Consider the following 15,830-nt stretch of genomic DNA (forward strand, 5'->3'; position numbering starts at 1 on the left):
TCTAGTAGGATGGTTAATTTATCTCACTATAACTCGGCCGGATATCACCTACCCTGTACATGTTCTAAGTCGATTTATGCATGAGCCGTGTACTCATCATATGAATGCTGCACTTCAAGTTGTTCATTATTTGAAGTCTACTCTAAGTCAAGGCTTACTATTCCAATCTGACAATCAAATCAAGTTGACTGCTTTTTGTGATTCTGATTAGGCGGGTTGTCCTATTACTCGTCGTTCAACTACTGGCTACTGTGTTTTCTTGGGAAATTCTTTGATTTCATGGAGGACAAAGCAACAGAAAAGTGTTTCACTTTCTTCTACTGACGCAGAATATAGAGCTATGTCAGGTTCTTGTTGTGAGATAATTTGGCTGTGCTTTCTATTGAAAGATTTGAACATTCCCTTAACTGGTTCGTCTGATCTATTTTGTGATAATCAAGCAGCATTGCATATAATTGCCAACCCTGTTTTTTCATGAGCGTACTCGCCATATTGAGATGGATTGTCATTTTATACGTGATAAGATTGTTGTTGGCACTATAACTACCAAGTATGTTGGTACAACACACTAGTTGGTGGACTTATTTACGATGCCTTTTGGAAAGGAGAAATTTTCGACTATGTTACGCAAGTTGGGCGTTCTTGACATTCACTCTCCAACTTGAGGGGGAGTGTTAGACAAATAGGAAAGTAGTTAGACTTAAATTGTGATTGTACTCCTAACTTGTAGGAGGAATTCTTGCTACTTAAGGAATGTAATTGTATACATACACATTCACATATCAATGAGAATATAATTCAGCCATATATTATTTTTCTACAAGAGGGAGGAAGGGGGGTGTTGGAGCTGCAGTGGAAATATTCTATAATCAATTGGTTTTTTTTTTTTTTTTCATAACTCAAGGAATGTAATCACATATCAATGAGAATATAATTCAGCCATATATTATTTTTTCTACAAGAGGGAGGAAGGGGTGTAGGAGCTGCAATGGAAATATTTTATAATCAATTGGTTTTTCTTTCTTTTTTTAGTCCTTTGACCTGAGGCATCGTCGTTGTCTTGTGGTTAAGTACTTGATCTTTGATTATGTCAAAAGTCACTCTATCAGAATGTCAACGGCATAGTTGGGGTTAAGCCACTTAGTCATGAAGGCAAGTGTATGCGCAACAAGGAATCTCTAATCCTCGATAAGAGAGGAAGAATACTCTAAGATATGATTCAGGAATCTTCGGCCGAAGTATCGAGCATAATAATGGAAAGCGTTCCTATATGACTCAATTGAATCATATAAGAAGGAATAATCACATTAGGGGTTTGACATAATATATCCATACCCTAGTAATGTGATTGAGAGTATTGTTTTAGAGAAGGATCGAATTACATTGTAATTCCAAATGAATAGGTTCTCCGAACAACTTCTACATTAGCTTGGGTAGCTATGACATATGGTTAGATGTCACTCATAGCTTGTGAGTTTTTCTAGATGATTAAATGTAGTCATCAAAGAAGAAAGGTGAATTAAAATGAAGTTTTAATTCACTAAGTGATTGAATTAAATATAATCAATTGGATTGATGCCATTCACCTCACTGCCTTGCTAATTAGAACCTAAAATGATTGTACACCGATACACTCTTGTAGTGAGTAATTAATGGATGATGGAGATAATTAATTGGATTAATTAAGTGTTGTGATTAATTTAGAAAGTCTAAAGAAATCATAAAAGCGATAAATATCGTTTTGGGCTTAAAGAAACGTTCGGGTTTAATTGGGCCCATTGGGCCTAAACCCATTGGGCTTTTATTCAAGCATTGGATGACTTGAAATAAATGAAAGCCCAAAGCCCAAACAACACAAAGAAGGCCGGCCACTTTAAGGTGAAGAGGGTGAGATATTTAGTCAAGTTGTTGACTAGGTTTCTTTTGTCTATATAAGGAACTTTATAGAGATATTGTGATTTAGGGTTTTTGTGTGTTTAAAACAACAAAGAGGCAAAAGAAAAATAGCTCTCTAACACTACAAAGGCCGGCCACCTTAGGGGTGTTTTTACTAACACATTTTTCACCCTTTTGGTTATTCCTCCATCCATCTCACTACACTAGTGGGTGTGGATCCTTAGAGGTTTTCTACTTTGGAAACTTGGAGAGAACCTAGGAGCACTCTTACTAACAAAGTGGAGGAGGCAAGGAGGGAGGCTAGGCTCAAGGACTTCAAGGAGCAAAGGGCTTGGAGGTGGTCCATCCTTGGTCTAAAATCAAGATCAAGAGGTATAGATCTATTCCTTGTCTTTGTTCTAAAGTTAAATGTTTTGATGCATTATATATAAACCTATGAACCTTGAAGGGGATTTGCATGACTATAGCTTTGATATTATGTGTTAAATGCTTCCGCTGCTTTCGTATATAAAATTTGATTTGTATATGCATGATAGTCATTTTCGAAATCCCATATGAAAACTCATAATTTTCCCTTCAAGTGGTATCAGAGCCAAGGGTTTATGTATAATGTGTCCTTTTGGATTTTATGCATATGGGTATTAATATTATGTATGACATGATTATTGTTTCATTCAAAGTATGTTTATCTTTTGTTTTTCAATAGTTGAAAAATGTTAGTCAAAAGTTGAGAAAGATATGTATGCAAAAGTGTTTTGTATGCATGAATGAAAAATGAGTTTAGAACTAGTTTGACATATTATTTCTTCATTTAAAAGTATGTTTATCTTTTGTTTTTCAATGGTTGAAAAATGTAAATCAAGAGTTGAAAAAAAAGATATGCATGTAAAAAGGTGTTTTAGATGCATGAATGAAGAAAAAGTCATGAACAAAATTTTGAGGTTTTGAACCAAAAGGGAGGGCACGGTTTTGGGGGTGGTTTTGGGTTGTGTTTGTGTTTTATTGTAAACCACTCACACATCCTTTTAAAGCTAGAAAAAAAGGGTTCTTGTCACTTTTGTTTTTTGGGTTTGAAAAATCACCAAGAATATACAAATCTTGAAAATGTGTTCATGGTTTTGTTCTTGGTGTTCATAGTTTGGTTTTGGGTGAAAATGGTTTTATTTGGTTTTCATGCATAGTTTTATGGTTTTGGATGATGTTCTTACCATCCATAACCATATTAAAACTTTTAAAACCCTAGACTTGTCTAGGAGATTTCCATCACCTTTTTCATTAAAGCCATTTAAGCCAAAACTGACACACCCTAACCCGAAGACTAGGACGTGCTGGCCGTCACGTGAGCGTGACGTAACCATAACGCAAGCGGAAACAATTTAATAATAAAATACGAGTTAACGAAAACCACTAATTGCAGTTATTTACAACCTAGCATTCTATGTGCATAAGAGTGTACTAAACACACATAAACAGAGCATAAGCATCTAGGTGCAGTCAAGTAGGAACATAACTAATTTACAACACCCTCGGGTGAATCCTACATTTATTTAGTCTGTCAGAACGCCGAAGCAGTCTCGTAGGCCACCAACGCCTCAACTATCAACTAGAACCTGGAGGGGCGAAAAACAGAAAACGTGAGTGGGCGAAAATAAGCTTTTCCAAATCATTTCATAAATCCACAATTATAACCCCTTTTTGGAAAACCTGTATACTTTCCCAGAAAAATAGTATATAGCATATATATCTCAACTGTCTCAATCATCAATCTTATAACAGATTCAATAAAGAATGTACCATGCCAATCTCAACAGTTTAGTATGAATGCATTAACATAATATAATCAGGTAAAAGAAATAATCAATCGGAGGCCCTCTAATAGCCCTGAACGATTGAACCTAGAGCTCAACATCTATCAATCTCACTCTCTGCCGGAGTCACTCCGCGTGACCTGTCCGGCCTTCTGCACATAAGTCGGAACCACCTAATGTAGTCTGAACGACTCATGGTAATATTCGCTCTAGTGCTTCTCTCATCAATCATCTGTATACAATAACCTAAGGTCACCCACCAGTCATAATCTCACTAACACTCTACGACTGGCCCGTCGTACCCACTCCGCGTGGACTGTACGACCAGCATCTACTTGGATCCAAGGCGAGCGTGCGATGCGGTGAATACTATAAGCACTAAACCATGGTGCAGGATATGAGCTCAATATATCATCATCAACATAACAGTAATTAAATACTTACCTGTGCGTCCACAGCACCACCTTACATATATGCATCATACGACAGTTCATAATATCCATAATATTCTATGCATGGCAATCACATCATATTTCATTTCAATATACTTTTCATTTAAATTTGATTTCTGGGGAAATCGAGTATATAGGTATATATAAAAACAAATGCCCACTCACTGGTATGTCGCCGGGTCGTAACCCCCTTGACGCCCCTGGATGTGCTCGTCCTCGTTAAAAGTTCCACCTAGAAGTGAAATAACTTAAAACAATCATTTAACGCACAATTAACGCACCTAAACCAAACTAGGTAATTAATTCTTCATACGATGCTCAAATTGGGTATATGAATATACCACAGTGACCTACACAACCTCAGGATCATCCCCATAATTTTAAAATAATTTTTGGAGGCCTCACGCGCCCCCACGCGCCTGACGTGGCACGGACCTACGCGCGGCCCACGCGCGGCCACGTGCCAGGCACACTGACGGCACAGTGAACGGCGTTAGGGAATATTCCGTTAAATCCTAGCATTTTCCGTTAAATATCCAACGGTAACGGTAACGGCGTTGGCATATTCCGTCAGTTTTGACGGAATATTCCCTGTCTTCTCCGGCGAGTCGCCGGTCGCCGGCGACTGTTCGCCGGTTTCTGGAAAATTTTCAAATCCACTATTCTCCCTCGTTTTTCAACCAATTTCTTCGCATTTTATACCAAAATGAAGCATTTAACATGTACTAACACGTTGGAAGGGTTTTAAGGCCTAAAAACAACAAGATCAAACCTTTCAAAATTCTTCAATTTCGGCCAAACTCGAACCCGACGATTCCGACGTCCATTTTGTTCAAACGAGGCACTCCGAGCCTCCTTGGAACTTCCTAAGACTCGTGGTGATCTTTGTTTAACCTAAAACACAACCAAAATTAAGTTCGTGAACAGTGCCATTACACGGGGTGTTTTAAAACTAGGGTTCTCGAAATAGAACTTACCTAAAACTGGTATTCCCGTGCTCGTGAGGTCCTAAGGAGTGTCGTGGTGATCTTAGATCGGACGTTGGTGTAGGATTGTGATTGTTCTTGGTGTTTGTCCGAGAGCTTGAGAGAGTTCGAGAGTAAGAGAGAGAGAGTGATACTGAAATGAAGAAAGAGAGAGAGAGTGAAGGGAGATGAGAGAGAGACATCCCACGGGTTTTGGGGAGGGATTTAGGGGGTAGGACCCCACCCTAAGTCCAAACACAAATTAAATTAACACATACTAATATAATTCTAACCCTAGTTTAGGATCTTAGTGTAAAACAAATACCAAATTTACGCACCTTAATCCCGTTTAAGGGCGTTTTAGTAATTTCACGTCCTCGGTATTTAGTAACTCTGGGACGGGCTGTGACAATCTCCCCTCCTTATAGAATTTCGTCCCCGAAATTCCAATCACTAACCAGAACATCAAAAGTCATAGAATAACCTCGGATACATATCTCTCATCCGATCTTCTGTCTCCCAAGTAGCTTCTTCAGCTGAATGGTTTCTCCACAATACTTTCACCAAGCTCACGGTCTTATTCCTCAAGGTCTTATCTTTCCAATCCAGTATAGTCACTGGTTCCTCATCATACGTCAAGTCCGGATTAATTTCCAATGGTTGAGGAGGAATCACATGTGAAGGATCTGAAACATAATGCCGAAGCATCGAGACATGGAACACATTATGTACCTTAGACAACTCTGGAGGTAGCTCCAACCTGTAAGCAACTTCACCAATCCTCTCAGTGATCTCATAAGGTCCAATGTACCTGGGACTTAGCTTTCCTTTCTTTCCAAAGCGAACCACACCTCTCCAAGGCGATAATTTCAGAAAAACATAGTCGCCCACATTATACATTCTGTCCGTGGTATGTCGATCCGCTAGGCTCTTTTGTCTATCCTGGGCCACTTTCAGGTTAGACTTAATTACCTGAATATTCTGAGTAGTCTCATCCACAATCTCTGGGCCCTCAAGTATTCTTTCACCAACCTCTGACCAACATAATGGCGTACGGCAAGCTTTACCATAAAGTGCTTCAAATGGAGACATTCCAATACTCGAATGAAAACTATTATTGTAGGCAAACTCCATCAAATCCAAGCGATCATGCCAAGAATCACCAAATTGCATCACAGAGGATCTCAACATATCCTCGAGTGTCTGAATAGTTCTCTCTGACTGACCATCTGTCTGTGGATGATAAGCTGTACTGTAAAGCAATCTAGTACCTAAAGCTTCTTGAAAAGCTATCCAAAACTTAGAAGTAAATCTTGGATCTCGATCAGAAATAATATTCACTGGAACACCATGATACTTTACAACCTTCGATATGAATAACTGAGCCAACTTATTTAAAGAGTATTTCTCCCTTACTAGAATAAAATGTGCTGATTTGGTAAGTCGATCTACAACCACCCAAATGCCATCAAAACCATTTTGTGTACGTGGCAACTTATACACAAAATCCATCGTTATATTCTCCCATTTCCACTGGGGAACGGGAAGTGGTTGCAATCTCCCAAACGGCTTCTTTCTTTCAGCCTTAACCTGCTGGCAAACAATACACCTACTTACATACTCCGCAATCTCCCTCTTCATACCCGGCCAATAGTAGAATGGTCGAATGGTATGATACATTTTAGTTCCTCCTGGGTGCATAGCATAAGCCGAACAATGTGCTTCATCCAAGATTTCCTTCTTCAGTTCCTCATTATTAGGCACATACATCCTGTTCTCTTGCATAAGCATACCATCTGATCCTCGGATCTTGAGATCTTTCTTCTTCCCTTCATTTCTTAAATTGATCAATTCTTGAATTTCTTCATCCCACGATTGAGCTGCAAGCACCCGATCAATTAAAATTGGCTTGACTTGAAAATTGGCAAGAAAAGCTTCACTTTGCTCTTCCCATTCTAACTCTACTCCAGTAGATCTCAACTCTGCCAGAAGAGGAACACGACTGGCATACAAAGCATTAAGTCGCCCTTGAGGCTTCCTACTCAGAGCATCAGCTACCACATTTGCACGACCCGGATGGTACTCAATCGTGCAATCATAATCACTTAACAATTCCAACCATCTTCTCTGACGAAGATTAAGATCATGCTGAGTGAAAAGGTACTGAAGGCTTTTATGATCGGTAAAGATCTTACATTTCTCGCCATAGAGATAATGTCTCCAAATCTTCAAAGCAAACACAATAGCTGCCAACTCAAGATCGTGAGTCGGATAGTTTCTTTCATGAGTCTTCAACTGCCTAGAAGCATAGGCAATCACTCTACTATGCTGCATCAAAACACAACCCAAACCATTCAAAGAAGCATCACTATAGATCTCGAAGTTACCATTATCATCAGGAAGTACTAACACAGGTGCATGAGTAAGGCAATACTTCAACTGTTGGAAACTTTGCTCACAACTTTCATCCCACTCAAACTTAACATCCTTCCTGGTTAACTTCGTTAATGGCAAGGCAATCATAGAAAAGTCTTGAACAAACCGTCTATAATAACCTGCCAAACCAAGAAAACTCCGCACCTCAGTGACCGTTCGAGGTTGTTCCCAATTTTCCACTGCTGCTATCTTTTGAGGATCCACTTGAATTCCCTGAGCTGATACCACATGTCCCAAAAATGCCACTTGATCCAGCCAAAATTGACATTTACTAAATTTGGCATATAATCGGTGTTCCCTCAATTTCCTTAACACCAAGTTAAGATGTCGAATATGGTCTGATTTCGACTTAGAATATACCAGGATGTCATCAATAAAAACAATAACAAACTTGTCAAGATATTCCTGGAATACTTCATTCATCAATCTCATGAAAGCTGCAGGAGCGTTCGTTAATCCAAATGGCATCACCAAAAACTCATAATGCCCATAACGAGTCCTGAAAGCTGTTTTATGAACATCCTCATCTTTAATCTTTAATTGATAATACCCAGACCTCAAATCGATCTTAGAAAACACACAGGCACCTTTGAGCTGATCAAACAAATCATCTATACGAGGCAAGGGATAACGGTTTTTAATCGTCACCCGATTCAATTGCCTGTAATCAATGCACAATCTCAAAGTTCCATCTTTCTTTCTTACAAACAACACTGGAGCTCCCCAAGGTGAAGAACTAGGCTGAATGAAACCTTTATCAATTAACTCTTGCAATTGAATTTTCAACTCTCTTAATTCCGCTGGTGCCATTCTATAAGGAGCCAAAGAGATAGGATTCGTACCTGGAAGCAATTCAATCGAAAATTCCACATCTCTATCTGGAGGCAACCCAGGTAAATCATCTGGAAATACGTCAGGATAGTGTCTGACTACTCCGACTTCCTCCACACTACCGGAATCAACATCATTCAAAACCACATGTGCCAAGTATCCCTGACAACCCTTGGATAACAATTTCTTTGTCCTTATGGCGGAAATAACACCATGCCTCACCCCACTTCTTTCACCCACAAATGTAACCTCGGGTAGTCCAGGACGAAGAAAAGTAACTGATTTCCCGTAACAATCTATATGGGCGCGATTATAATGCAACCAATCCGCCCCTAAAATCACATCAAAATCCACGATGTCTAACAAGATAAGATTAGCAGGCATAATGACATTATCTACCATCACTGGACACCCAGAGTAAAAACTATCAACATAACATTTATCCCCTCTAGGCATAGCAAACTCTAAATCAAACCCTAGAGGTGAAGGATGAGGTTGCGTTATTTGAGCAAATGTATGAGAAATCACAGAGTGTGTAGCACCACAATCAATCAAGACTCTAGCAAAATGACCAAGAACATTCAACGTACCCATAATCAAGTCTGGATGGTTCTGAGCATCTTGCAGCGAGATGTGGTTAACACGTCCCTGAGCTGGCTGTCGTCCTCCACGACCTCTGCCACTCTGGTTACCTCGTCCCTGATGAGTACGTCCTTGACCTGCCTGGGCAGGCGGCCTAAACGACCCTGTACTACTAGCAGCAACTCCGCTCTGTTGGGGCTGACCCCCCTGATACCACTGAGATCCGCTAGCTGGCATAGACGGATATGAAGTATAACCTCCTTGATCCTGAGAATATCCACTCTGAAAATAAGGATCCTGGGAATAGTGATACTGTCCCGGAGCATAAGGAGCAGCATCACCCTGATAGTGATAAGCACCACCACGACCACCCTGGCCATAACTGCCTGAATTAAAGTTCTGTTGAGTCGGTGCTGATGTTGGCATAACAGGCTGCTGGGGCCTCTGCTGATTCTGGGGACAATACATAGCTCTATGTCCTGTCTGACCACATGTAAAGCATGCACCACTGCTTCTCCTACATTCCCCATAATGTCGGAAATTACAACGGCGACATAACGGAGGACCCGAACTACCAGTACCACTAAAGCCTCTCTGACCAGAAAATCTAGGTCCATTACCAAACCTACCACCTCCTCTCCTCGGACCTGTGGCACTAAATCCACCACTGGAAGAACTCGAACTCATTCCACTTTTCTTGAAATTCTGCATCTGACGAGGTCCTGGAATGGAAACACCTTTACCTTTCTCATTTTTCTTCTGACCATTACCCTTATCCTCTTCATCCTCACTGTCCGGAAGATTATCAGAGTCTTCCATCCGGACCAGAATCTCAAAATACTCATGATAATCGGCACAGGGAAGTGCATTGGCAAACGTTCTGTACTTCTTCTTAGATCCTAGCTTGAAACGACGAAGCATTTCTGCTTGATTACCCGCTAAATCAGAATCATAACGGGATAAATCAGTAAACTTCCTGTAGTACTCATGTGCAGACATATTTCTCTGCTTCAGACTGGTGAATTCCTGTTTCTTGCGATCTATATATTCCGGAGGAACAAATCTCTTCATAAAATTTTCCTTAAATACCTCCCATTCGGCTGCCCTTTCAGGTGCCATGTGCCTCGACTGATTTATCCACCACGCAGCTGGCTCACGGCCCAAAAACCAGGTGGTGGTCTCCACCCATCTATTAGCTGGCAGGTTTCCCTGACTTTGCATCACTTGAAAGGTCTGCTCAATTCGATCCAACCACTTTTCTGCCCCTTCATAACCTTCATTTCCCTCAAAGGTTTCCAGTTTCAGATTATACATCGTCTCTACGGGCGTTCTCTGAGGAGGACGGATATTAGCCTGAAAAGCTTGAGCCATTGCTGCCCCTAACTGAGTTATATCGGGGAAATTAGGCTCAGCAGCACGGCGAGGATCTCTACGAGGCGGCATAATTCTGACAGAAAACATCCAAAAATCAAATAAAGAACTCATTAGTTATACAGGACTGCAACCTATGCTCTGATACCAAACTGACACACCCTAACCCGAAGACTAGGACGTGCTGGCCGTCACGTGAGCGTGACGTAACCATAACGCAAGCGGAAACAATTTAATAATAAAATACGAGTTAACGAAAACCACTAATTGCAGTTATTTACAACCTAGCATTCTATGTGCATAAGAGTGTACTAAACACACATAAACAGAGCATAAGCATCTAGGTGCAGTCAAGTAGGAACATAACTAATTTACAACACCCTCGGGTGAATCCTACATTTATTTAGTCTGTCAGAACGCCGAAGCAGTCTCGTAGGCCACCAACGCCTCAACTATCAACTAGAACCTGGAGGGGCGAAAAACAGAAAACGTGAGTGGGCGAAAATAAGCTTTTCCAAATCATTTCATAAATCCACAATTATAACCCCTTTTTGGAAAACCTGTATACTTTCCCAGAAAAATAGTATATAGCATATATATCTCAACTGTCTCAATCATCAATCTTATAACAGATTCAATAAAGAATGTACCATGCCAATCTCAACAGTTTAGTATGAATGCATTAACATAATATAATCAGGTAAAAGAAATAATCAATCGGAGGCCCTCTAATAGCCCTGAACGATTGAACCTAGAGCTCAACATCTATCAATCTCACTCTCTGCCGGAGTCACTCCGCGTGACCTGTCCGGCCTTCTGCACATAAGTCGGAACCACCTAATGTAGTCTGAACGACTCATGGTAATATTCGCTCTAGTGCTTCTCTCATCAATCATCTGTATACAATAACCTAAGGTCACCCACCAGTCATAATCTCACTAACACTCTACGACTGGCCCGTCGTACCCACTCCGCGTGGACTGTACGACCAGCATCTACTTGGATCCAAGGCGAGCGTGCGATGCGGTGAATACTATAAGCACTAAACCATGGTGCAGGATATGAGCTCAATATATCATCATCAACATAACAGTAATTAAATACTTACCTGTGCGTCCACAGCACCACCTTACATATATGCATCATACGACAGTTCATAATATCCATAATATTCTATGCATGGCAATCACATCATATTTCATTTCAATATACTTTTCATTTAAATTTGATTTCTGGGGAAATCGAGTATATAGGTATATATAAAAACAAATGCCCACTCACTGGTATGTCGCCGGGTCGTAACCCCCTTGACGCCCCTGGATGTGCTCGTCCTCGTTAAAAGTTCCACCTAGAAGTGAAATAACTTAAAACAATCATTTAACGCACAATTAACGCACCTAAACCAAACTAGGTAATTAATTCTTCATACGATGCTCAAATTGGGTATATGAATATACCACAGTGACCTACACAACCTCAGGATCATCCCCATAATTTTAAAATAATTTTTGGAGGCCTCACGCGCCCCCACGCGCCTGACGTGGCACGGACCTACGCGCGGCCCACGCGCGGCCACGTGCCAGGCACACTGACGGCACAGTGAACGGCGTTAGGGAATATTCCGTTAAATCCTAGCATTTTCCGTTAAATATCCAACGGTAACGGTAACGGCGTTGGCATATTCCGTCAGTTTTGACGGAATATTCCCTGTCTTCTCCGGCGACTGTTCGCCGGTTTCTGGAAAATTTTCAAATCCACTATTCTCCCTCGTTTTTCAACCAATTTCTTCGCATTTTATACCAAAATGAAGCATTTAACATGTACTAACACGTTGGAAGGGTTTTAAGGCCTAAAAACAACAAGATCAAACCTTTCAAAATTCTTCAATTTCGGCCAAACTCGAACCCGACGATTCCGACGTCCATTTTGTTCAAACGAGGCACTCCGAGCCTCCTTGGAACTTCCTAAGACTCGTGGTGATCTTTGTTTAACCTAAAACACAACCAAAATTAAGTTCGTGAACAGTGCCATTACACGGGGTGTTTTAAAACTAGGGTTCTCGAAATAGAACTTACCTAAAACTGGTATTCCCGTGCTCGTGAGGTCCTAAGGAGTGTCGTGGTGATCTTAGATCGGACGTTGGTGTAGGATTGTGATTGTTCTTGGTGTTTGTCCGAGAGCTTGAGAGAGTTCGAGAGTAAGAGAGAGAGAGTGATACTGAAATGAAGAAAGAGAGAGAGAGTGAAGGGAGATGAGAGAGAGACATCCCACGGGTTTTGGGGAGGGATTTAGGGGGTAGGACCCCACCCTAAGTCCAAACACAAATTAAATTAACACATACTAATATAATTCTAACCCTAGTTTAGGATCTTAGTGTAAAACAAATACCAAATTTACGCACCTTAATCCCGTTTAAGGGCGTTTTAGTAATTTCACGTCCTCGGTATTTAGTAACTCTGGGACGGGCTGTGACAAAAACCAAGTGACATGCAAATTTTGATTTTTCTACCTTGCATTGAATTAAAGCTAGATGGGTGAGACTTCCCATCTCCCCTTAATGTGGCCGGCCACCCTAGTGGATTTATCCACTTGGGGGGTCTTTTGTAATTTGGAAAAAGATATTTTATACTTTTGAGTATTTACAGTTTGACCCCTAACTTTTTCTTATTTACATTTAGGCCCCTACTAACTAGAAAGTTAAAATATTTTATTTTAATTTTGTTAGTTGTTTAAACTCATAATTCTATTATGCCCATATGCACTAAATCTAAATGTTCATGTTGCTTTCCATTTTGATTATTTAATGTGATTAAGTAGTTAGAAAAGGGTGACTATGGACTTATGCCTTAAACGATAATTGAGCTATAAGATAAGGCGCTAAAATCAAATTGTTTGAACCTTGGGAATGTGTTTTAATTACTGTTTTTATTGGACCTTGTCACATTTGACATTAATCTATCTCTCCCTCTTAGTATGTGTAATTTCTAGGAATTTGTACAAATCGGTTTGTAATTCTTATTATTTCTTAATCTCGTTTAGTTAGTTGATTCCCTCTAGTGCTAGACTAGAGTTTCTTTAACTATTGGTAAGGAGACATAACTAAAAGAGGGTTTTGACATGAGATTAAAGATTAAATGGGTCCAATGCCCTAATTAGCAATGAATGATTGTCTTTCATTTCTAATGGCTCAATGAAAATGTTTTAATTGGATTGAAAAGCACGTAATTAAATTGACACAACCTCCCCGAGTTTATATTCAACAATGTTGGCTCGTTGTTGCAATAACCTAATAAGTCCATGGTCATCCAAGAGCCTAAGATAACTATAAAGTCCAATTTAAAAGGAATGCAAAAACCTTAGTAGTAGTAGTTACTTCCAATATTTGAAAAATTAGTTTTTGATATTGATTTGTTTTTCTTAAAACAAATAGTGGGAGTATCATACGCTACTAAACTATAATGAAAACAATTAGTAGTTATATATATCTCCAATGTTTTGAAAAATGTTTTGATATTGATTTGTTTTATGAAAACGAATAGTGGGGATATCATATGCTACTAATTTCATTAACTTTGGACTAGTAGTTGTAATAGGACATTATTTATTTGAATATGATTAAATAAATAAAATTGATGAGACCTTAAAATCCCTCAACCAACATACAATATTAAGTTGAAAGCGTAAGAGTGCTTTGAACACTTTTTCGTGGCCTTCCACCGTGGTAGGCTCCAATCGTTTATGACTTGTACATCGCCTTCACCCTATCATGGGGGAGTGCAAAGTGCATGCTTATACTCAGGAGGAGTTTATTTAAAACATTTGATGAGGTTAAGGTAGGCAACGAGTGTGGCCAACATCGTATCATCGTGAGGTCATGCTTGAACCCCTATCTAAACCGGCATGGTGGGAAAGAACTTAACTAAGAGAAATAATGCCAACATCGTATCATCGTGAGGCATTGCTCTCTAAAGGCCAAAAAGATGGGTAATCACAAGAGGTTGTTGTGAATGGATAATTGTACCCTCTCATTATTATTTTTGCTAGCCAACATCGTATCATCGTGAGGTGGGCTTGGTAATAGTGAGCCTCCCATAACCCGCTAGGAGCTTTCTTTGAAAACTCCCGGATTCCATCTTGAGGGATATGGAATTTGCCAAAAATGGTGGGTGATGTCATTCGGTTTAAAGACCCGAATCGTTTGACTTAATCAACAATCAAACTAATTATTTTTGTTTATGTATTTAGATATGGTTGGAAGCACACTCGCGAAAATACTCGACAAACATTGCCTAGAGGGGCACAATTTCCCATCATGGTATCATAATGTCAAGATTCTCCTAACATTGGAGAAGATTGTTTACGTACTAGACAAGGCTCCACCTCACATACCTCTCGGCCCTGGGGCTACTGAGGATGAACGTGCTAAGTTTGACAAGCACGTTGAGGATGACACACAAGCCAAGTGCTATCTGTTGGCTTCCATGAATGAGGAGCTACAGAGACAGCACGAGGGCATGGATAGTGTATCTTCCATAATACTCCATCTTACGGAGTTATATGGTGAAGGGACGCACAACCGTCGCTTTAGCACTGTTTGTGAACTTGTGAAGACCAAGATGGTCAAGGGGGCTCCAGTGCATCAACATGTACTGAAGATGATAGGATTCATTGAACAATTGGAGAACCTTGGTACTCCACTTGACGGGGAATTGGCCCAGGACTTCATATTGGCTTCTCTTTCTGATTCATTCGCGCAGTTCGTAATGAACTACAATATGAATAAGATGGATAGTACTCTCTCTGAGTTACTAAATATGTTAGTAACTGCCGAGAAGACTATGAAGAAAGAGAACGTTGTAGGGACTTCTGCAGTAGTCTACAACAAGCCATCCTCTTCCAAGGCCAAGCCGCAAGGCAAAGGCAAAGGGAAGGAGAAGAAGCCACCCACTCCTAAGCCGAAAGGAGGAGTGAGGAAAAAGAAGGCAAAGGAGCCCAAAGGGACTTGCCACTACTGTGGAAATGAGGGGCATTGGAGGAGGAATTGCAGGTTATACCTTGCAAGTCTTAAGGACAAGCCACAAGGTATGGTTTATGTTCTTATCTTCAATTCTAAATGTGAGATCTTCTAAATATTTATATTTGATATAAAGAGCTAATCACTTGTATAATTGTATATAGGTGGAGAAGCCAAGTAGAAGATGAACAAGCAAGGAAAATGTGGTGAAGGGTTCGGCCACTATATTTTTTGCTTACTACTTAGGAAGTTTGTTAGGCATTAAAGATTGCCTTTAAACTTTCTTATTTTGTTAAGAACTTATTATGTGGCTTCATATGATGGAAGACCACTATTAGTGCCTAAATGTATAAAGGTGTTTATATTAGTCTCTAAATGTATAGAGCTAATACTTTTTGTATTAAACATTGTGAATGTTTGAAATATCATATTAATGTAATGTGAAGAATGCCTTTTTAATATACTATTTCCTTAA

The 15,830-nt window shown here is 40.0% G+C and overlaps 1 protein-coding gene across 1 annotated transcript; it reads right to left on the bottom strand.

Annotated features, from left to right (window-relative positions):
• Positions 1-6,968: 6,968 nt before the first annotated feature.
• Positions 6,969-11,464, bottom strand: LOC139190972 (uncharacterized). Its single transcript, XM_070811467.1, has 7 exons — positions 10,739-11,464; positions 8,731-10,417; positions 8,400-8,637; positions 7,918-8,168; positions 7,702-7,770; positions 7,087-7,620; positions 6,969-7,001 (listed from the first exon to the last, which is right to left on the bottom strand). The coding sequence occupies exons 2-7, from the start codon at positions 10,411-10,413 to the stop codon at positions 6,969-6,971; spliced, it is 2,808 nt and encodes a 935-aa protein (XP_070667568.1). The 5' UTR covers positions 10,414-10,417; positions 10,739-11,464.
• Between the last annotated feature and the right edge of the window lie 4,366 nt (positions 11,465-15,830).

Source organism: Malus domestica, chromosome 13 (genome assembly GCF_042453785.1).
Source record: "Malus domestica chromosome 13, GDT2T_hap1".
NCBI lineage: Eukaryota > Viridiplantae > Streptophyta > Magnoliopsida > Rosales > Rosaceae > Malus > Malus domestica.

Coding starts and splice junctions, on each gene's coding strand:
- LOC139190972 (XM_070811467.1), bottom strand. CDS start 10,413: ATGCCGCCTCGTAGAGATCCTCGCCGTGCTGCTGAGCCTAATTTCCCC. Junction 7,771..7,917: donor TTTTTATTGATGACATCCTG/GTATATTCTAAG, acceptor GTATCAGCTCAG/GGAATTCAAGTGGATCCTCA. Junction 7,002..7,086: donor CAGAGTTGAGATCTACTGGA/GTAGAGTTAGAA, acceptor GGGTGCTTGCAG/CTCAATCGTGGGATGAAGAA.